The following is a 23,478-nucleotide window of genomic DNA, read 5'->3' as shown; positions in this document are numbered from 1 at the left end:
CATGTTTCCATTACGTGGGTCAGCCCATAACAATCATGGATTAGAATGGAACACATGGAAATCAATTTAAGAAACATAAATAAAAGAAATGTTGATCTTTATGATTGCTACTAAAAGGCTCCAGATATTCTGAGCTTTCTGACAATATGCCGTATGTGGTGTTGTGTGTTGAATATCGATCTGAAAACCCAGGCCTGATCTATGCTAAATCTGCACACAGTCATCTGTATTGTCCACCTTTTTCAGTTTCAAGGTATATAGATCAGCATTTAACAGCTTTTTCTTTCTACGTTTTCTTTTGTTGTTTTGGTCTACAGCCAGTCAGCAAATGTTAACGCAAAGTTAGTCTATATTTGACGTGAACTTAAACAAAAATATTATTTGTGGTGTTTGTAAAAGTTTGTATGTTTCCAGTTGTAAAGTCTCAGAACCTAATTTGTTAGGCCTTACTTGTCTTATTAGGACTGGTCAGGCAGATCAAGAACTGCCATTAGGAATTGTCAAATGATGACAGTTCCAGAGTATAATAAGTTTTTGACTCCTCAAATAAAACAACCGTGGCCTCCTCTAAGCAGCTCGCTGAGGATCTGAAAAAGAAGTGAACTGATGACTACAAAGCAGGGGAAGGTTTTATAATGATGCCAAAGGGTTTCCAGCTTGCAGTTTCCACTGTCCAAAATGTCATTAAGAAATGGCTGTTAAGTGGAACCATGGAAGTCAAGGCAAGATCTGGAAAAACAAAAAACTCTCAGATAGAACCACTTGTATGCTGGCCAGACAGGCAAAGCAAAACCCCCAATGACTGCAAAGCAGCTGCAGGAAGGATTAGCCAACACAGGGTTGGTGGTGCATCACCCCACTGTACAAAACTGTTTGAACCAATATGATCTGTGTGGAAGAGTCATCAAATGGAAACCTCACTTTTGAACTAATCATAAAAGTCAATGTCTGAAATATGCAAAACAATATCTAGATGAGCCAGGGCCATTTCAGAAACAAGTGCTATGGACTGATAAAAGTAAACATGGAACTCTTCTAGTAACTTTGTTGTTAGAAGTTGTCAAAGTGATCAGTTGCTCGGATTGTTTATTAAAATTGTTTTCTTATGTGTACTAAAAATAATTTCTAGTTTTTAAAAATTATCCTACTTTTTGTCTTAAATATTGAAAAGTTGTTTAAGAATACAAGGCTTTGCTAATAATTACTAGAAACCTGAGTTTTTCTGAATCTATACATACAAATTAGTTGTTACAGGCAAAAATGTGAGATGTCCAGCCAGCCACTTTTAGGCTAAGATTCTAAAGGCCCATTCTGAAACTGCACAGAACTGCTCTATATGCTTGCAAAAGGAATAACCATAACCTGTTGCTGCTTAGACGTATGACAGGCTCCTGGCCTATAAACACATATGCTTTGCCTCTGCAGCAGTCCTGTGTTAAACAGCCCGGGAGGGAAGCGGCAGGCATTTTTAGTGGAGTGTATCATTTCTTTAGTGGAACAACAGAAATAAAACGTGTGGCCAATAAGGATAATTGGAAGAGGGTTTAAGGCTGCTTGGGGATGTGATGTGCAAAGGGGAGCAGAGCACAGGGCAGCAGATGATTAGTCCTGGTGGGAAAGTGTAGGAGAGAGAAAAAGCACTAAAGCTGGGCTCTGTGCCTGCTGCTGAATTTGCGGTTCCACTTCACATACGCTTTGCACTCAGAAGTTGCTGAGGAATGCCTACCCTGGCTTTTATGTGAGTCCTTTATGGGAGCACACAAGGCATACTTAATTGCTGCATTTTTTTAGTTAGCCATAAACTGCATTAGCAGTTACAGCTGGATATCAGTAAGCAACTCATCCTGTTCACCCCACCACCTTCATGCCTTGTCATTTCAACTTTATATAGATATCCTAATGTACAGTAGTAGATGTATATTTGGTGCTAAAATGGTTAATAAAGTGTGAAACATGCAAAAGTTTTATTATTAGACCTCATTTGTTCATGCACTTTGTGCTGTTCATCATTTTTTAATGGCAAGAAAGTGCCATGCCCTAAGACAATGCTTGTCTCATTTTTGCTTTATTGAGCAGTATAAACTTTAAATACCATACATCAAAGTGCATTCTCTTGTGCACCTGTTGATTTTTGGCTAGCATTTATATCGGTAACTATTCATCACATCTGGACCTAATTAAAATGTCTCTCTCTTGATTGTCAAATGGAAACTTCCATTGATAGAAGAGACCAGCAGAGATCCTGCAAAGATGGTCTGATGACAAATGAAAACCACTTACATTCATTGCTGTTGGTGTTTTTCAGCAAAATGGAATGTTCTGGTGTGGTAAGGAATGTTTTTTTTGTTTGTTTGTTTGTTTTGTGTGTGTTTTTTTTTTTTTTTTTTTTAATCAGACTAACTGTGCATTCTGACAGGACATGTCAAATGTCAAACATGAACAATGAATTAAGTGAAAATTGTCAATAGGCCTTTTCACTTTCACTGTCTTCGCAACACAAAAGCTTCTGATTTGAGAGCAATAAGGCTTGGTAGGCGCAGGTACAGAAGCAATTGAAAAGCAGAACTGCAGCAGCCATCAGCAAGATTTGACTTTTGAAACTGCATGTCGTTATGCTGTTGCCAGGCAATATTAGCCAAGTCTGAAAGTAACTGACAGGCTGAGAATCAGAAATTGCATACTTGACTCACGGTTTACCAAAGCTTGAGCTTCAGCTCAGAAAATGAAAAACAGCCCCAAAAGCACTGGCCACTGGCCATACACAGAAGGTCTACACATTCTGAAAGACTTTAGCTTTGGTGGTGACCACTTCAGCATATGTTCACAAACAGAAGATACAGGAATTCAACATAATTGGACAAACATTTCAAGCTCTGTTGCATTTTCTGGAATGTCGGCACCAAAACCTGTAATAGAACTCGAAAGGTTTGTTGACAACCGACAGGGAATGACTTTTGGACATTATTTCTCAGATACACTGTATGTCCAAAAGTATCAAGACAGCTCTTCTAATTAGTGAAGTCAACTACTTTAAGTTGCACATATTACTGGTACAAGTGTCCAACTGTATAAATACAGCTTGTACAGTCTCCTTAGAAAAGCATTTCTTATGCAGTGGGATGCTCTGGAACAACTGCACATGAACCTGAGGTCACATGCCCACTTTGATGGAGCTCAATATGGGGATTAGTTGGAGTGTGGTTTATGATCCAGAACGGATCATCCAGTATTCGTACCCGACTTGCTCTTGTGTGTGAATGCAATCAAATCCACACAACAATGCTCCGTCATCTAGTGCAAAGCTGTCCCAGTAGAGTAGAAGCCGTTACTGCTGTAAAGCTCCTTATTAATACCCTTTATTTTAATATGAGCATGTTGAAAAAGCACATACAGTGTAAGGCTTGGAGTGAGTTCAGATTTTACATACATTGTGTCTCACCCTTACTGGATTTTGGCTTGAATTTATCCCTGCTTTAGGTTTCTCCCCACTGTATTCTTTCTCCCTATATATTATCTTTTATATTTTTAATCTGACTTGCTGGATCTGACTTGTTGGACCTGTCAACATCCACATGGCCTGAATGAGAACAGTGCACTATAAGTTAATTGTTACTATGTGAATTACTGCAGACTAAAAGCATTTGGGAAGTTGACTGATGATACTGTTTTATTAAAATGGAACTGAAACCTCGTTTTCATCTGTTTGTTTATTTATTTTATTTTTTTTATCGATAATTTGATGTCAGCTGTCAGTAACTTGGTGACTTAACAGGCTCTGTCATTAGCAATATGGACTTTTATTCTGTCTCCAGTTGTGGTCAGGTCTGGGATGAGTTCCAGCAGAATTTTGCAGGCCTTGGGATAGGTTTGGATTAAAAACCTGATGCTGTGGGTTGGTTTGAATTTGAACAGAATTGTCATTTTGACTTTAGTCGCCTGCAGTCCAAAGTTCAGATCTGATTAAAGCACTAACTTGTACAGCTGCACACAAACTGAGGTATAAGGGTCAATTAAAGAAGCATTCTGTTACATTTTCCTCCTGAGCTAGGCAGGCGCCAGGTGAAACAGCCTGCACTTTGGAGTGTCTCAGTTGCCTGGCCATATGTAATTGAATGAGTAAGGTGACTAATTTTTGCCATAAAAGCTCAGCTACAGCAGTGATGAGTGCTAGTTAGTGTGAAAGTTATTGCTACAGTTAAGCTGTGCCACTTTGGTGCCTTTGCTGTTTCAAACTGTTCCAGCTTGACGTTAATGACTGCTGCGAGCAGAACATGAGAACGTAGAGCTGTAGAAGTTCTCAGTGGCTCAGAGGCAAGCATGGCACCAACAGTGGCTGCTGCCAGATGACTGGGTAGGCTCTGACCTCAAGATTGTGAGGCACTGCCTGGAGACTGTGCCACTGGCCAAGCCTCCACCCCTCAGGAACCTTCTCGCAATGCAATTAGAGAGTTTACTTGTGCACTATTTTGACCAAAACAAGGCTTTTTCACCTCTGAGATTGCAGCATGTGAGGAGAGCTGGCGCTGTTTTGCAAGTCACAGTTAATTTCACACCCAGTTAAATATTTACACACATCAGCCTTAAAAGTAAATGTTTTAAGTACTGAAAAACATGCATCTGCTCTAGGGTGAAATGCTTTCATGATGTCCAGCAACTGACACACAAACATTGCAATAAGAAAACATTTCAGGTTTTATGAGCAGAATGAGGAGAGAGATTTTCTGTGGATTGTCATGGCATATAGGATGTATAAGTTCAGCAATTTCAATGTGCTGGTACAATTTCTTGCTGGAAATGGCTTAAAAGGGAATTCCGACTTGATGTGTCATATAATTAAGTAACAATTATATATTGTTTTCATACATCAGTGTTCTCTTACTTCAACACCCAGCAAGAATTACAAACATTACAAACGATTCCTGAGACAAGTTTTTGTCCTTTCAATCAGAGAACAGAAGTCCAGACATGTATAGGTATCTAGCTAGCCACCTACCTTACTAACTTTTTGTCCTATCTGATGAATGACTTCTGTCATTTTAGCAATTCATTCTCTCCATTGTAATGATTATTTGCTATGTAATAAAATATTCTTCATGGCACTAATGCTAGTTCTCTTCCTTCCTATGCATTCACCAGCTAGCAGATTTTAAAACAGCCTGCCATCAAAAATCCATCTCTAAGCAGTTTTTAAAAGTGCCCACCAAAGAGACTAATGCAGAATGCGAGTTTGAAACATAAATAATGATGGTTACCTTTTTTAAAAGAACATCACTTTTAAGACTGCTCATGAGTGGCAATTCAGTGTTAACAAATACAAAGCCATTATTTCATACCACCTGTTTCACCCACTTCCAGTCACAAAATCCATCAAATCTCAAAAACTCAGGCAAGATAAGTATTCTTTTCATTGAGTCATTCTGTTTTCTATATTGCTGAAGGGTCCATCTCTACATCCCTGCTTTGCCCTGCTGTCACAGCAATTACCTTTATAAACCAGATTGCATTGTTGTTTCTTGGGTCTAAAAATCTGAGCCTTCCCCAGGATTCATGTGTTAAGAGAACCTGCATCCAGTTGAAGAAAGCTCACAATGAGCTATTTACAAAAATTTATGGAAAACTTTAGGCTAATTCCAAATCATGACTGAGTGCATTTTAAAAGTAAAGACTGAACTTGGAACTTATGCATCATTGCACTTAGTCAGTGGTGAATGACACTTAAAATGACTATACTAATCAATTTGCACTGCTTACGACATATGATGCCAACGTTGCATATAAGAACAAGGTCATTAAGTGATGAACATGTAGAAAAGGGAAGGTTCTCCCTGTTCTTGAGACTTTCTTCTTTTTCAGACACATACGTATAGTAAATGGTGCATGTCCTTTTCTTTCAGGCGCTTTCAAATTCTATGAAATTGAAATGATTTACATTTGAATTTGACTACATCTGATTTCAATTGTCTTGTTTTAAACAATCAGGCACTAATGCTGTGTTACAGTTCACATATATATGGCTGTATGCCATGAACGCCTTGAGTAAAGTCTGAAACTTTATAGGTTCTCTGTCAGTTTTCTAGATTCAGGAATACAGGAGGAGCTTTTTCATGTGTGGTGAGAAAAGCTGTAAGGCATTTTATTTCCCATGACACCAACTTCCTTATTCATATTTCATCCCCTTTGGTTAGACTACTTTATTACAGCTAGGTAGACGAGATCAAAGTCTTTCTGTAGCAACAAATTTTTATCATGCCCTATTTTCTTTTTTGGGCCATTTTCCATGCATGGAAATGGTCCCGGAACTGTTTCCTACAATGCTTCTCTCTCTTGTTCGCAGTATCCACATACACTTTGAATAAGAGTTAAACCTATCAGAATGGTTGTATTCCAACATGTCATAAATCGGTAAAGACACACTGAAGACACAGTTACACAGTCAATTAATCAAAGTATCTCCACCTTCTCAGTGCTTGTGATTTTACAACTGGGTCAAAAGGCAAATGGGATTTGTAAAGTACCATATTATAAGCAAGAAAGAGTCATTAAAGAGACCAAAATGTGAAAATAAACAATCTCTGCATCGGTCAAACATGTATATATTCCTCCTGCAGTGGTGCACCATAAATCTTTAGAGTGAGAAAACCTCCTACTAGTGATGTATCTAGAAGGCAGAAAGAACCTTTGAAAAAGTGCTTTGGGGTGGTTATTTGAGGGTGAGCTGTTTGAAATTATGTTTTCTCTCTAGCTGGCTAACACAGAAAGAAGCCAGATAATCTTTTGCTATGAATCCAAACATCTGTATTTATTATAGGATCTACATCAGTGGCTATGCAGTCAGGATTTCTTTATCGCTTTATCGCTGTGAGGGGATTTCTAATGCTTGTATGACGTATGTACAACCCCAATTCCAATGAAGTTGGGACGTTGTGTAAAACATAAATAAAAACAGAATACGATGATTTGCAAGTCCTTTTCGACCTATATTCAATTGAATACATTACAAAGACAAGATGTTTAATGTTCAAACAGATAAACTTTATTGTTTTTTGCAAATATTCACATTTTGAATTCGATGCCTGTAACACGTTCCAAAGAAGTTGGGACAGAGGCGTGTTTACCACTGTGTTACATCACCTTTCCTTTTAACAACATTCAATAAGCATTTGGGAACTGAGGACACTAATTGTTGAAGCTTTGTAGGTGGAATTCTTTCCCATTCTTGCCTGATGTACAACTTCAGTTGCTCAACAGTCTCCGTTGTCATATTTTGCGCTTCATAATGCGCCACACATTTTCAATGGGAGACAGATCTGGACTGCAGGCAGGCCAGTCAAGTACCCGCACTCTTTTACTATGAAGCCACGCTGTTGTAACACATGCAGAATGTGGCTTGGCATTGTCTTGCTGAAATAAGCAGGGACGTCCCTGAAAAAGACGTTGCTTGGATGGCAGCATATGTTGCTCCAAAACCTGTATGTACCTTTCAGCATTAATGGTGCCTTCACAGATGTGCAAGTTACCCATGCCATGGGCACTAACACACCCCCACACCATCAGAGATGCTGGCTTTTGAACTTTGCACTGATAACAATCCGGACAGTCCTTTTCCTCTTTGGCCCGGAGGACACGACGTCCATGATTTCCTAAAACAATTTGAAATGTGGACTCGTCAGACCACAGGACACTTTTCCACATTGCGTCAGTCCATCTCAGATGAGCTCGGGCCCAGAGAAGCCGGCAGCGTTTCTGGGTGTTGTTGATATATGGCTTTCGCTTTGCATGGCAGAGTTTTAACTTGCACTTGTAGATGGAGCGACGAACTGTGTTCACTGACAGTGGTTTTCTGAAGTGTTCCTGAGCCCATGTGGTAATATCCGTTACAGAATGATGTCGGTTTTAGGCGGCACTGCCTGAGGGATCGAAGGTCACGGGCATTCAAAGTTGGTTTTCTGCCTTGCTGCTTACTTGCAGAGATTTCTCCAGATTCTCTGAATCTTTTGATGATATTATGGACTGTAGATGATGAAATCCCTAAATTCCTTGCAATTGCACGTTGAGAAACATTGTTCTTAAACTGTTGGACTATTTGCTCACACAGTTGTTCATGCAGTGGTGAACCTCGCCCCATCCTTGCTTGTGAACGACTGAGCCTTTCAGGGATGCTCCCTTTATACCCAATCATGACACCTGTTTCCAATTAACCTGTTCACCTGTGGAATGTTCCAAACAGGTGTTCAAAATGAGTGAATATTTGCAAAAAACAATAAAGTTTATCCGTTTGAACATTAAATATCTTTGTAGTGTATTCAGTTGAATATAGGTTGAAAAGGATTTGCAAATCATCGTATTCTGTTTTTATTTATGTTTTACACAACATCCCAACTTCATTGAAATTTGGGTTGTACATACTGCATACTGGGTACTGAAGTGAGAGGATACAAATTCAGTGGACTTTATTAGGCTAAGGGATACAATCATACAGAATATTAAATAAGATGACAGATAAAATTAAATGCTAAATAAAGGCCAGAATACAGCTTTAACATCATTAAATTACTCAATTATTTCTTTACATTGTTGTGCAAAAGAGCTTTTTCAACTTGTGTACTGCCCAAGATGGCCAACATAAAGGCATTATAAAAGGTATTTGTGTACATAGTCTCATAGTCAACATGACCTTACTGACTGTCTCATGGCTTGGATGTGAACACACCTGCTCTTGGCAGTAGCCTAACCCTTTTTAAACTCATTAGCTAGTTAGAGTTTGTAAAGAAACTCTTTTTGAGATGTCTGAGCATAACACATTAGCAATATTTAGTTTTTCTGAGGTGTGATAAGTTAGAACAGACAGAATTGACCAGCAAAACCACATAAAAAATATCAACATTATTTTTTAGTGTTTCACATACTGTGCTACACTAAATTGAATTAAACAGGATGAACATTTTTCATGAAACATTCAATTGGCAGGTATTGACCATATCCATGATATGTTCAGAAAAGTTGTTGTGGCATATATCACACTACAATAAAGTATTGCCATATTGCCTATGCCTACTTTGACATACCACTGGTCTGGAGCTTTCTTCCTCCTGTCATAGTAGTTTCTTTTATGTAAGAAATTCATTGGTTACACAGATATATCCTTTTACAGGCTTACCTTCTCACCAACTTCACCTTTCTGGCCTTCTTCTCCCATGTCACCCTGTGAGAAAACACAAAGTTCACATTATTAAACCACTCAGGATTACATTGTAATATTATATTTCAGTTTCAATGTCCTTTGGGCCTCCATATTTGGTTTGAGAGCACGATCATTGCTGTACAGCAACATTCAGACTTCAGATGCTAGATGAAAAGCTAGCACAATCTGAATTTGAACACACAAGCTTTTGTCAGTTTTTCAGTGCCAGACTACTGGCAGCAGCCTATGCTTTCTTTGCTCATGTTCTATAAGTCTGAAATCCCTGACATTTAATCAATAGGCAGATGGCAATCACTCTGTGATGGCTTCATTATTTTAAAACATATTTCTGCACAATATAATGTCAACTGGGTTTCAGTATTTGTTATTGCTTTATAATACATGGGGATGATATAAGTTCTACTTTAAGCAGTGATGCTAGCTGGAGAAAGCTATGATGAAAATATGTAGGTTCTATGCCATCAGACCTTCATTATGATAGATCACGCTGACTGCTGGAAAAAAAAATATATAGCGGTACAGCACAAGTAAAGTGTACTGCCAACAGTCTATTCCCCAATCCACATTTTCAATGCTTAATTTTGAGCAGAGTGCTGGGCAGAAAGTGCAGTCTTGGATGTATCTGTACTGAGGTGGCCTGTCCTGCTGCTGAGACCAACTGTGCCAATGCATTAACAAAAATGACTCATAGTCCCTTCCTACCTCTTCAGCTCCACTGTACATGTTCTCTTTTCAACCAGAGACAGACAAATGGAACCATTAGTGTATAAGAAGGGTAGATGTTTGTCTGTGGTTAGATCCCCTCTGGTTGAAAGGTGTACTTTTTTTCTTCATACAGAGTTGCAAGTTTATTTGGTATATTGACAGCCCTATGGTTCACCATCCATATAATATCCAGCCACTGGTGGTACTATGGTGGTCCATTTCCGCTGATGTATGAGGTAGAATAGGACTGATAAATTTGTGTGTGTGTCTGTGTGTGTATATATGTATATATAGGTGCTTCTGATAAATTGGCCAATGAGTGTAACTGTACTATGCAAAAGCCAGATACCATTTCCAGTTAAAATGGTCATTAAGTACAGATTATTCATTTTTCAAGAGACAGTTCAGATATATTAGATAATCCATTTGCATAAGGAAGTCAAAGTGCAATTTTCCAGAACTGGAGTTCCAAAAATTATTAGAAGAACCATTCAGGCCTGGTAGACCACCACCCTGCCACTGTCAGAAAAACAATACTCTAAGCTTTCAGTTTTAAGAGAGAGGAGAAATTCGGGCTCCGCTGTTGCTTCAGATCTGAAAAAAATCCACAGGTGTTTCTTTCCATTCCTCCCACTGTGAGCAGACAACTTAACACTATGAGTCTGAAAGGATGTGTAGCTGTTGAAAAGCTGTTACCAAAAAATAAGAGACAAAAAAGAAAATTTGCAAATCAAACAAAGAAGCCACTGTTGTTCTTAGAACAATGGACTGACCACCCCAGAGTCCAGACGTCAACATTACTGAATGTGTTTGTGGTTACTTGGATGGTGAAAAGCAGAAAATACAACCAAGGCTGAACTTCTGAGTTGTGGAAAAATATCCGTGCAGATTTATTTGAAAAACTGAAAGCAAGTCTCCTGAGAAGAATGGAAGCAATATGTACTGAAAAATCTGATATTATATTTCAATATTGAGGCTTGTGTGTAAATATTCATATTATTCTGTTAAATACATTTAGTACTTTTTCCTGACTGAAATATCAACAACTGAATGGTTGTTTTGACTAGACATTAAATAAATGATCTCTTACTTTTGCAGAGTACTGTAGGTATATATTATTCTTAGTATACCTAATAAACTGGCAAGCCTGTATGTAGAATTTAGGCCAAATTCAGGGTCGTTCCACCATTGCAGAATAATTTAGACAAGCTCGTAGTTTCACATTGAAATTAGAACATATCCAAATATCAGTGCAGCACATAAAAAATGTGGCTGTAGTCTGCATTTTACACCACACTTACACTCTGACCAGCATTAGAGTTTGGTCTAATGGTATTTGCAGTGGTCCAGAAAAAAAATCACCTATGCCCTTCACTGTTCATTATACCTTTTATCATCATGTAACATGATGTCTTAATCTATATTATTACTTATTTGCTATGTTAAATAAGAAGAGAGAGGTTGACATCATTGTTCTTAGTGAAGATATTTACATCTAGCCAAGAGTATAAATGCAGAAACATTGCTTTACCTTTTCACCCCGCTCTCCTTTTTCACCCTGTTGGAGGGGGGGAAAGCAGTGCATGTTGAATGTTCAGAAAGTGCTGAAGCAAAGGAAAAAACATCACCTAGCCTGGTTAGATCATATCTGGGATTAAGTTTGCATTCAATTAAGAAACAAAGCTCATGTTACAGCTACTCCTTCTACAGATGACCCCAAAAGTAATGAACAACCAATTCAGTGCCTCAGTTTAAGATAAACATTCACACCCAAACACCAAGAGTAAGACATGGTGTGTAGAGACAAGGCAGTCACCAGTGTTTGAAATGAGATACAAATATTTGCACTGATGAACAAAATCACTATCTGTATGAAAATCCTGTGGAATGAAATTATTTTGGACCGAGGTTGATTACAATCTATATTCTTGCAATTTCTTCTGAAACGACAATGATGTGATTTTATCTGATGCATTTTCAAGTGCGTGTCAACATAATCTCTGGTGGTTTGATGCTCAAAAACACTGCATGTGAAAAAATGATGACACAACATGACATCCATGCCCAAATAGAAATCCAAAATAAATAAACAAATAAATTTAGAGAAACGGAATGGATCTCGTGATTGGAGAGAAATTGTGCACATCATGGGCCACAAACCTTGGCACCAGGTTTTCCATCTAATCCTGGCATACCCACCTCCCCCTACAAACAACAGAACAAACAAGTGACCCATTCAATACCCATACACAGGGGCCATGAACCTCTAGGCAAAAACAGTATCAGGAGATAAGATGACTTGAGATGGCTCATACTTGGGGTTGGGTATTGTCCATCAATTCTTTTTAAGGACAAAAAGAAAATGGTTTGCTTCTTCATGAGCATTCAGACTCTCTGCACGTTTCATTTGTTTAACTTGAATAGCTACCATTACTGCACCATTAATCATACAGTCCACGCTGTTTTCAGTTAAGCCTTTTTAAACGTCAGCCTAAAATTGTATTTTTTAGGCCTGTTTTACCTACATCAGAAGCAGCCAGGCATGGCCAGAAGAACAAAACATTAAAGTTTAGTAGAACTGTCATTAAGCTTCTCATGAGCATGTTTGCTCCACTTGATTACACTCTTCAAAAGGTGCCAAAAAGCAAAAGTAAAAACAGACATCAGTGGAATCATCAGTGGTGTCAGAGTCTGCAGATTTCAAATAATACCCAACAACATTCATGCTAATGAGCTACAGGCAAGGCTAAATGATTAATCAGTCTAATATCAAAATTTTAATTTAAAAAAAGTAAAGTTTTAAACTGCAAAAGCTGCAATTTTAATGATATCTTGCATTATTCAACAAGTTTTAAGTGGGGAAATTTGATGTAATAACACAGCTAGTGAACTAGCTTTCTGGTACACTATATTCAGCATTCAAGTCTCAAGATGGAAAAAAGACATGCTGGTCTTCTTGGTGAAAAAAGGGGAGCCTTTTTAAAGAAAACAATTGCCTTTAAACTGCAATCATAATATTGGTCAGAAAAAATCACAATTAGACATCTTCCTTAAGTCATTCAGCTCTGTCTGTTTTCATTTCAGTTTTTTTTCCATGCACATTTGGCTGAGTGAGCTCCCCTTTCTTTTCACATTAGTGTGTAAAAGTTCTGTAGCCGTGCATTTTGCTTAAACAATTATACATACTTATTTTTTGTTGATGGTCACGCTTCAAAATGTAAATAAAGCCTTGCTAATTTAATGCTCCCTTTCACATAATCTAACTGAACCACACCTGTACATATGTATTAGTTTCTGTACTGTATTTTCTTTTGCTGTAGAACAACAAAGTATATCATCAGAGATCCATTTCATGAGGCCTGGCACCCAACAGGCCAAACACAGGCACAGAATTAGGATTTTCAGCCTTTTGTTGTTTCCAAAGTGAGTATGACTCCCACCAGAAAATGGTCTTTCTCTGTTTCCTATTACTGCACAGTCTACTTCTCTTTTCATATCTTTTTAAATGCTTGTGAAGATTACAAAGCTGGTGTGTGTCAGATGTTCTCTCTCTTTCATTTTTTGGTCACTCTCACAAAGCCAGATGTGAATGAGCATCTTCACATGAAAGGACTTTGTTTAGAAAACACTGACATCCCATCTGAAAGCAGCTTTGGCCTTATTTTTTACATGTTAGCCGGTATTGTTGTAATGGAGGTTTTTGGTACTTTTATGTAAAGAGCATACATAAAACATCTGCATGTGCAATTTTAATCACTTAATCTGACTCCAAATGTTTAAAACCAAATGCTGATTGTGTCTGAATTATTTAAATCCTGTACACTCTGTGTTGCATAGTGCAAGTGACATATAGGGTGCTTATTTTATTAAAGGGGTATTCGAAGAAAGATTTTTAAGTAGGAAGACTAGGAAAACCTCTTCTGATGTATCTTGAAGGTGGGAAAAAATGTGGAAAAACTAAAAAAAAAAACTACAGGCAGTTCAGGATGGATACCATTATTTATTTATTCTTCCCCCCCATAGTTGATTTAAAGCAGAAAGAAGCCTGATGTAATTACTAGGAAGTTAAATATCATGTCTTTATTTGTTAACCTCTATATCAGTGGGACATAAGTGAATTTCTTTATCACGGTAGGGAGGACTGCTATTAGTTGGAGGGTTGCCATTGGTTGTATGACGTATTTGCATACTATATGGGTACTGTACTAGGAGAGCAGCGGAAAAACAAACGTAAAATTGTGAATTCTGTCAAAACAATAAGGATGGGGAATATTATGCTAAACTATACAACATTACATAGCATGACAAATAATAAAATGCTAGTTTTAGGCCAGAATGCCCCTTTAAAACATTTCAGTAGCATTTGTCTTAGCCAGGTTTAGCTAACTTAGATCAGTTATACCAAAATTTGCTAAAGGAAATAGAAGCCTCGATAAATAATAAACAACAGTTCAGTATTATGGCTAAAATAGAAATTGGTTGACAAAGGAAGCAAATTATGGAGGCCAGGAGAAATGTTATATAATGCTTTTTCTGCTGAAACATCATATTCCAGGATTACCTCTGGCCTTACTGCCAGCCTACTAGTTACACTTGCATATGTATTTTTTATTGGGACTCTTTTAGTCAAGCTTGTGAGCTGCAGCAATTCCTGACCTGAGCTAAAATGATGCCTTTGGGCTTCCTTTGAAAGGACACAATGGCGTTGAGTTTCACTCTGTTGATGATACTGAGCTGCTGCTCAGTCTGGCTTGAAGAAACAGACCACGATCTAAAGCTTAATCTACCAAAGTTTTTCCAACTCTGAAAAGGTTAGACAGGAAATCTTTTTAACCCCTGTTAGATATGGGTTGTTTTTTAAGCTTTAAGACAGAAGGCTGGTGAGCAGTAATAACAAATACAATCTGTTTTGCAAAGTGAGCTGGTATCACCATTCCAGACTTTTGGGTTTACTGTTATATGCCAAAAGCAATGTGTAATCTTACCTTGAATCCATCAATACCTGGAATGCCAGGCAGCCCAATGGAACCCTATGGGGTGAAAACACACTCAGTTAAATTTAGACCCTTTGGACTCTGGACGTGGTCTTGCTTTTCCACTTCATATTCAAATAACTGTGGTAGGTAAAACATCTCAGGGCTTGTGTTTTATATCTGGTCAATAAAAACTTGCTACAGAATGGCACGGCTAATTAACACCTTAAAATGCCAGGCTTATTACATTCTAAGGTTTATTATTCAGTAACTACAGGGACTTCAGTGCAAACTGGCCGAGCTATTCTTAGGTTATAGAAGTGTGTAATAACACTTTGGGCCCACTGGTGGGCCCTCTCCATTTCAGGGGTTAAAATTGTCATGCATGTAGCATGCTGTCATCAAAGCAAGAAATCTTTTAATTGATGGAGTCTTTCAAGATGCAGTACTGCTGACTGACAGGGATTAAAATGAACAATGCAGTAGTTTTAGTTTGGAAAAATGATTTGGAACAATTCAATGAGCTGCACTTAGCTAACACTATGTTGGAGTTACCACATTCCTCACTGTAATATCATCTCAGGCTTTAAGAAGATGGAAGATTTTATACTTTCATTAGCCACTCATTCAGTAAATAAAAGTCCACTACCATCTCTTCATTTAGTTCTCAGCAAATCTTCTGATCATGTCTTGAAACACAATCTTGTCTTCATTCCTCTCAAAGTATAATCCAGAATTTGCCAAAGAAAACCACTTGCAAATAATTTTGAATGACTCAAACTCTCTGCAGCAAGAGTGAATATGTCTAACAGTAACTATTGACATTGAGGTGCTAAGGAATTAGTTCAGCCTTAGGCTACACCCAAATGAGGGCCTTAGGTGAGACTAACGGTTTGTGAGTCATTAACACAGCAGTGTGTCATCGGCCCCCTGAGTAACGCGAGATCCTGTTGATTACTGACAGCTCAGGCAGAAAATGTCTACTTAGCTTACTTTGGGAAATACTTGGAGCTACCTGATAGCAAGACAGAATCCAGCTGCTCTCCCTATATCCCAGCTCTCGACTCTGAAACCTTGCTCTGTCTTTCTGCTTTGTATCTCAGAGTCTTAGTCCTTTTTCTGTTGACATCTTAAAACACACTACAGGTCTGTGTAGACATATGTATGTATTTATGCTCCAGAACTGCTTACAATTACACCTTTTAACATTGACTTGCCTTAAAAGTTCATTTTTGTCTTCTCCTGTAAAGTTACTATTTCGGAGATGCATGTTTTTCTTTGGACAGCGATGATATACAAGTTAAAGATATTAGTCCTCTAACTCTGCCTTTTTTATTATTGACAGTGTGTCATCTTTCATCCACAGTGTTTGAGTGAATCAGTTTGTATAAAAAAAGCATATAAAAAATATATATGGTACATAACTCCTCTCTCTTGCCTTCCCTTAACTCTCAAGGCTGCACCTGGATTCACATCAACACTATGGTGCTTATACTGAGACACTGACCTGTGACACTAGAGTGACTCTTTACCTTAAAACATGTTTTCATCTCCTAACATTTTTTTGGATGGAGAGGGTTTGTGGGTATTGTAGGCTTTTGTACTATTAGCAGTAGGAATCCTCAGTGTCTTCTAGCCTTTCAGAGAAGCCTAATACAATCATCACATACAGTTTTTGTATTACACTCTGCAAATGTTGTAGTAATACTGTTCTCTGTGGTATCTAGATCGATACAACCCAGATAGTTCTCCCATTGATTAGGACTACAGGTGATGAACTAAAGTCATAACATGTCTGGTTAACCACTAACATAACTAATTAGGAATTGACAGCAGAATCAATTGTTTTGATGTACATAGGGGCTGGACCAATTTTGCTTGGGAAAAGTCTTCACTGAAACTTAAACTGTAAAACTTAGTAGTAAAAGTTATATTTCATTAGAAAATCTATAAAAACTTTCCAATTTAAGTAGTAAGTTTTAAACAATAGGAGGCTAGCATTACTGCTTCAGAGTGCCGAATGGTTGGCAGTAAAATTTATGGTGGAGTAAAGTGGCTTGTACTTATAGACGTCACTCATGTAGAAATATTTTATGTTGTTGTGTTTAGAAATTGCATTTTAATAAAAAATAATTAAGAAACTATGCACAAAAGCCCCACAGGTAGATGTCCAGTGTCTGATAAACATGGAGTACATTACTGAGTGGCAATACATTTCTCTGGTGTTTTTTTTTTTTTTTTCTCCCCTCGTTTTTGACTTTTTGATCTTGAGTTTTGTCATTTATGGCCTGAACTGAAGGCTTTGATCTAACAGTCACAGTTCTCCTCTGACTAATACAGACGTGGACTGAAAACATTTGCATTAACATTTTTTAGGTTTGCATTTGATAGAAATGAACAATGAATGGCATGAATTGGCCTTGCCAATCCATAGTCAAGTCTTATAAACTCTAAAGGAAATAAGACTTGTCCAAATCTATGAAAATGAAAACTGAAAGAAAGTTCAGAACAAAGAGTAGTCAATTGCCAATTTTCTTTGCAACAGTGTTAACTGTCATAAAATATATATATATCTAATATTGCTTCATAGCATATATTGTTTAAGGTTTAGTGAAATACCCCGCTTCGCTTATATTTTTTGGACCTTATTACTCTTATTGCTGTTCAATTCTTAGTCTTCTTCATTGACAGCTATGCCCAATTGTACCTGTTGTTTGTTCACTCAATTATTTTTCGATTAGAAGCTTATACCCTGATCGGTCAACACCTGCAGCTACTAACCTTCACATGAAGCTGAAATACATGCTCAAGACAATGTCCAAGTAGCTACAGTTTTTCAGGATTTCAGACTGAATGCATCTTTGTGCTTCATGTTAAATCAACTTTGTGATACATCATCCAATTGGCATGATTTATGAATCTCTGGAATAAAATCAACAGTCTGGCTTGTAAATGATGACTTAAACTGTACCTTGGGTCCTGGAGGGCCCTCAGGTCCCTGGAAAGAGAAGAAGACAGAGAAATAGTCATAAGGTATGAAATAATACCATTAACTCTGCCAGACCGGTCCTTAGAGATTACTTGCCCTGCCCAAGCAAGGTTTGCATGTAGTTAGAACAAGCCCGAAAGGCCTTTTGGATGAAGCAAGAATTACAATCAAAGCCTTCTTTCATTTTTAAAGGGAAAAAAACTGTACTGTTCTTTCAGCTTATTCCCTTTGCTGAATCACAAATTGTACTGTTTAACGAGGTCCAATTGTTGATAATACCTATAATCTGGGAAAGTCTTATTTCTTTTCCTTCTTCTTTTTTTTTTTTTTTTTTGGAGTGAAAATCTCAACCTTTCCTGCTGAAAACTGGATTTATACAGTTCAGTTCAGAAAACGAGCAGGCACACAAATCTGCAAAAAGTAATAACTTGTACAATAAATTGTTTATTGACCTCATGTTCAAGAATGTTTGAATGACCATCCACTGGAACACCAGTCAGAATATTGGTCAGGCGCGTTCACATTATTTGAACATGTCAGGTGTGTAGAACTACTTCTTCTACTACCCGAGGGAGGGAGGCAGATGGTAAAACATTTCGTTTTAAAACATTAGGTAATGAAAAGGTACTTATGTAACTTAAGGTATACAATTGGACTTTAAAACCACTGTTGGTACTTTTGAGGAAACATTTACATGGTTTGTACCTTGAGGAATTAAATATGTACTGCACAGAACCTTTAACACTCTGTGAAACTGTAAAATAATGGAATTCACTGCTTGGATGACTAATCTTTCCCTGTTATCAAGGACATTGGATGTCATGGCACATACTGCAGTGACATACTGTAATAATTAAAATAAACTTTTATTAACTTTATTTCCATATCAACTTTATTCATTTATTTAATTGTTTTTTGGCTTAGTGTATCCTGAATTTTGAATTCCGTTTTGGCAAGGATTATTATCCTGGATATACTCAGAAGAGCATGTTGTGATCATGATAATAACACATTATGTCGCTCACCCCTGTGTGAGAATATATCAAACACCATTTTAGGTAAGACAGGATCAGGGAACCACAGTGTAACCAGAAGCTCTCTGAGGACTTAGTGCTGCATTAGAACTCATGAGTGGCAAGAAAGTTCTCAGAGACAAAGGCAATCACAGTCCTGTCTTCAACCATCCTTGGCCCCAGAGTCGTCATGGAGCGCTGCGCTTCATCAACCTCCTTACTTCCCTGTCAGGGTGCGTACTCTTTGCCAAAAGCACTCGTGGCCCTGGCCTAGCTATAAGGACATGCAATGTGACTCACCACGTAGGGCTCCTCACTGGGTGAGATCCAGGAGATTCCCTGTTCCCATCCCCATCAGCCAGCACAAGACCAGCGCATGGTGCTTAGCAAAAAACACTGTTATGTACTTGACAGATCTGTGCAGTCTAATTTAACATTGGCCCTGCATCTGACCACGGTGATGAATCATGGTGTGTACTGAGGACAAGTTCGAGCCATACGTGATGTATCAAGTTCAGCACTCTCTCTATTCCCCTGAGTGATGGATCTCATAGTAAATACCACATTAGGAGCTCTAGAGCCCAGAGACTGTCCATATTCCTGCAGACGAAGTCTGTGGTCTGTCCCTACAGACATTACATCTCTCCTGCCCCGTATTCTAAACTAAACAAGCCAAATCAAAAGCCAACTGAGCTTTGTTTCAGCATTTAGATCAGTCAGTGATTGAAAAGTAATGGGAAATTAGTTTATTAGGCATTGTTTCAAGTGATAAACAATTCTTCACCTCTTCTATCCTTTCCTTCTTGCCCTCTCTTTGCATGACAACTTGAGTAGAAATACCTCTCCAACATCACTGACAATAGGCTGATTGGCTAGAAGCCAATAACAAACCTCTTTCGACTGCATGTAACACACTGGATAAATCAAAGGGCACTGTGGCCTACTTCAGTCTGAAAAACTGACTAATCAAGTTAAAAAAAAAAAAAAAGAACTTCTACTTTAGCCTGAATCAAAGGCATTGGAGGGAGTACTTGAGTAAAGAGGAAACTTGCATTCACTACCAAACAAGAGAAAGCCATATTCATTACCAAACAGACCCAGAGCAGCTCTTAGCAACAGCCATATCGAGAAAGTCTATAAAAGCCCCACTTGAGTTGCAGTGAATATGTACAGAGTAACTCAGAAAAAGGAAGCCTCTTTTAAAAGGTGCCCCTAGGCTAGTGCCTGGTTCCATTATTTTCAAATACAAACAAGATTTTCTAAAAAATAAATGGGACAAGCCAGAAGTAAATGCTTGATTGCCTCTGACCCATCAATGGATCTCGCCAGACCAGGCAATGTTTGAGATTTTGTTCCATATGCATACATGGAATACCTAGTCATTCCTGATCTCAGTTACTTCTATTCTTACTTGGGGAATTCAACAGAATTTTCAAAATTTCTGCATAATTCAATTGTTGAAAACAAATTTTTCCTATAAAATTTAGAATATAGTCATTTTATTCGCTGTGCAGAATGACCAGTGAACCTACATGTGTCAAGTTTTAAGTACTTTCAATGAGTGATAATGTGTGGTGTATTCATTTTCTAATTAATTCTATATACAGTACATTTTCCTAATTCTTTAACAAATAAAGGTGGTAAGCTGTTTTGCCATATATCATAAACATGAAGCTCCAGCATAGCGCATTCAGAACATTTTTACCAGAAACCCTAGCTGAAACCCAAAAACATGTCATGTACACTCACTACACAAACTTCCATCTGCATGATCCCACACATGTAATGCCCTTAAAGATTACCACAGAGATGTACATCCCACTGATGTTCCATATTTAGTGCCCCCCTCAAGCCCCCAAATGCAAGCTGCGCGCAAGACTGCAAACCACCTCTGGAAAGCAGAGGGATCCTTAATTTTCCCCAGAGCAACCTTATGGCACTGATGATTCCCAATAGATCCTACAAATATTTCTCCTTTTCTCCTCCTCACTGCTCCACGAGAACTTAATCTTTATAACCAGCACCACATGTCTTGGATGTCTTTGGAAAACTCTGGAATTTGCCCATTTGACGGCAGAATCTCCATATAAGTGCTAGACTGTGCTAAGCAGGCACTGGCCCCCAGTAGGGTGCATTACATAAATAATGACCTTGCCATGTCTTCATTTTCCTTCCCAAAACCTATTTTTGTCAAGCATTGTTTACCACCTTAAAGCTGGCCACATAAATCTTAACATGACTTGAGTGTTTCCTTACCCTCTTAAAAATAAACGTTTCTTGGCTTTGATGTAAAGTTCTAAAATTCATGGAAACTATTTAATTGCTATGGAACCATTATATGTGCAGAGGATTTTTAAAGCCTTAAGAAGGTCACACATCAAAATTTCTCTCAACCTGTTCAAACTGCATCCTGCTCTTCTTTAAGGTCCCACAGATGTGTCAATGTGGTTTAGGAAAGAACATGACTTAATGTGAGCTAAAAAAAAAAAGAATAAAATTTAATCATATAGCTAAAAAGGGGGGTTTGGGGGGGACCGGAGTACCTTGAGGAAACCCACGCAGATATGGGGAGAAGGGACCCTGGTCGCCCGGCTGGGGAATTGAACCCAGGCCCTACTTGCTATGAGGCTACCGTGCCGATACACCCCCCCAATTTGTGATTTCTATAGTTTCAATTTATTAATGTATCTCTTCAGATTAAAATTTAAAGATTATCAGTTACATATTTAAAAAGAAACAGAAATCACACAAAATGTGTAGTGTTCATATACATGTGAAGGGGAAATTTGGTTCATTTTTATAGTTCACAATAAGTCATACTGTGTACTAAACCACATCATCAAAACCTTGTGCTTTGAGGCGGTTGAAAGAAGTTTAATAAGCAGACTTCTTTAAATGAAATTGTTCAGTTGACCTTGTTAGCCAACCAGAGAAGTCGAATTCAAACACCGATCATGTCTTGGCTGATCAACTATATCAGGGTAAGTGGAAAACTTGAGTTTTCAAGTAATGGTACTGAGAAATTTGTAATGTCTTGAAGAAACCTATGATTCCAACCAGAGGTGTCTGTTATTGTCCTTAGAGATTCTAAGTGGTTTTATGACTACGGGGATACTTGTATACTCTTGTTTGCTGTTTTAAGTGCAGATGGATCCTCTGATGATGACATTGATTCTTGTTAAAAGCACATTAGTGTCATGCTTTGTGCAGACCTATAAGATAAAAAGCCTTGGGTCATTCTAAATGGAATACATGGGTGTTTTTCTTCCTTTTACAATAGCTTTCTGTGGTCTCCAAGTGAGATGAGCAATCACTTTTTAAGTCTGGCGCAAGACATATAGCATATTAGTCAATGTTAGCTTTGACATTCATTTTCTTTCTCCTCATTAAGAAAAAAGTCAGCAAGGCAGAACTAAGTCATGATGAAAATATGACCCACTATAATTTTCCTCGAAACACACATACTCAGAAGTGGCTGAAGCACACATCTCTCCTTGATTATCCCCCACCCACATCCCTCCTTTGACTTCTTCAAGAAATGGTAATGAGCCTGTATATGGCTGGGCATGTCTCCCTGCATCTCTGGCACCCCTGTGCCCTTATGAAAATTTACATTGCCCTTACTGCGTTTGCTTCATTTTCTGTCCTCACTTGCTTGGCAGTAGATGACATGGTTTGGCCTGGCATATTTGATACCCTTTTTTATGAGGAAACTTGAAATGCCTTATTTGCTAAACACAAAAAGGCAGTATCCAGTTGCTGTTAATTGGAACAGCTTGGCCCCTGTAATAGGTTTCATGTGTGAAAATAAACATTTTTAAGAAGGCTTCATGAAATATGTTGCTGTTGTGACTCAGAAATTGCTTCAAATAAATCAGGCATTAAATCCCAGTAACTTTTGCCTGTAAGTTAGGTTATTTCAAATGAGAGGGAGCATCCATAACTAATTGAGTTCATTTCCGAAATGATTTTGAATTACTAACAAAAAGGGCTTTTACTTGATTGATAATTGTTCGACAGGAAAAAGATTATTAAATAGGTTTTGGCTATTTTAGATTGCAAAATAGTTTGACAATTTGCCAAATAAGGCAAGATGGGGTAGTCAAGGCGAATGCGACCTGCACATTTTTCCTGGCATATGGCACTGTGATTTAGGTAAATAGATGAAGCAGCTATTAGTTCTGTCATTCTGTTAATATGCACATGTTTTTTATGGGGTGTAGTGGTGATATTTGCAATTAATATTAAAGGCAACTGCACATGCAATGAACATTTGCATCTCAATATGCAAATTTTCATTGCATATTGAGAGGACCTGTGGTGTCACTTTTGTAGGTAGGATTTTGCATTGGACAAGTTACTTACCATAGAGCCGAGCAGTCCTGGAGTTCCAGGGTCACCCTGTGATGAAAGAACAGCAACATATTTAATTGTACAAGTGCTGAATACTTTGCTTTTATTTTCAAACTAATGTAATAATAATAATAATAATAATAAATTTTATTTAAAGCGCCTTTCAAACACCCAAGGACACTGTACAGATAAAATGGGAAAAAGGGTCAGATAAAGCAGAAAATAATATAAAACAATTAAGAG

The 23,478-nt window shown here is 37.9% G+C and overlaps 1 protein-coding gene across 4 annotated transcripts in view; it reads right to left on the bottom strand.

The window, feature by feature from the left end:
* LOC108436216 (collagen alpha-1(XXV) chain) overlaps positions 1-23,478 on the bottom strand; it is a 218,122-nt gene that overhangs the window by 36,176 nt on the left and 158,468 nt on the right. For all 4 annotated transcript variants that reach the window (XM_017712568.2, XM_037545797.1, XM_037545804.1 and 1 more), the window contains exons 9-14: positions 23,248-23,283; positions 17,852-17,878; positions 14,893-14,937; positions 12,068-12,112; positions 11,439-11,465; positions 9,158-9,202 (exon numbers count right to left, since the gene is read on the bottom strand). In XM_017712568.2, coding sequence (XP_017568057.1) covers positions 9,158-9,202; positions 11,439-11,465; positions 12,068-12,112; positions 14,893-14,937; positions 17,852-17,878; positions 23,248-23,283 — 225 coding nt within the window. The remainder of the gene's footprint in view (positions 1-9,157; positions 9,203-11,438; positions 11,466-12,067; positions 12,113-14,892; positions 14,938-17,851; positions 17,879-23,247; positions 23,284-23,478) is intronic.

Source organism: Pygocentrus nattereri, chromosome 2, assembly GCF_015220715.1.
Source record: "Pygocentrus nattereri isolate fPygNat1 chromosome 2, fPygNat1.pri, whole genome shotgun sequence".
In the NCBI taxonomy this organism is placed as follows: domain Eukaryota; kingdom Metazoa; phylum Chordata; class Actinopteri; order Characiformes; family Serrasalmidae; genus Pygocentrus; species Pygocentrus nattereri.
This window is presented reverse-complemented; position numbering and strand designations above follow the sequence as displayed.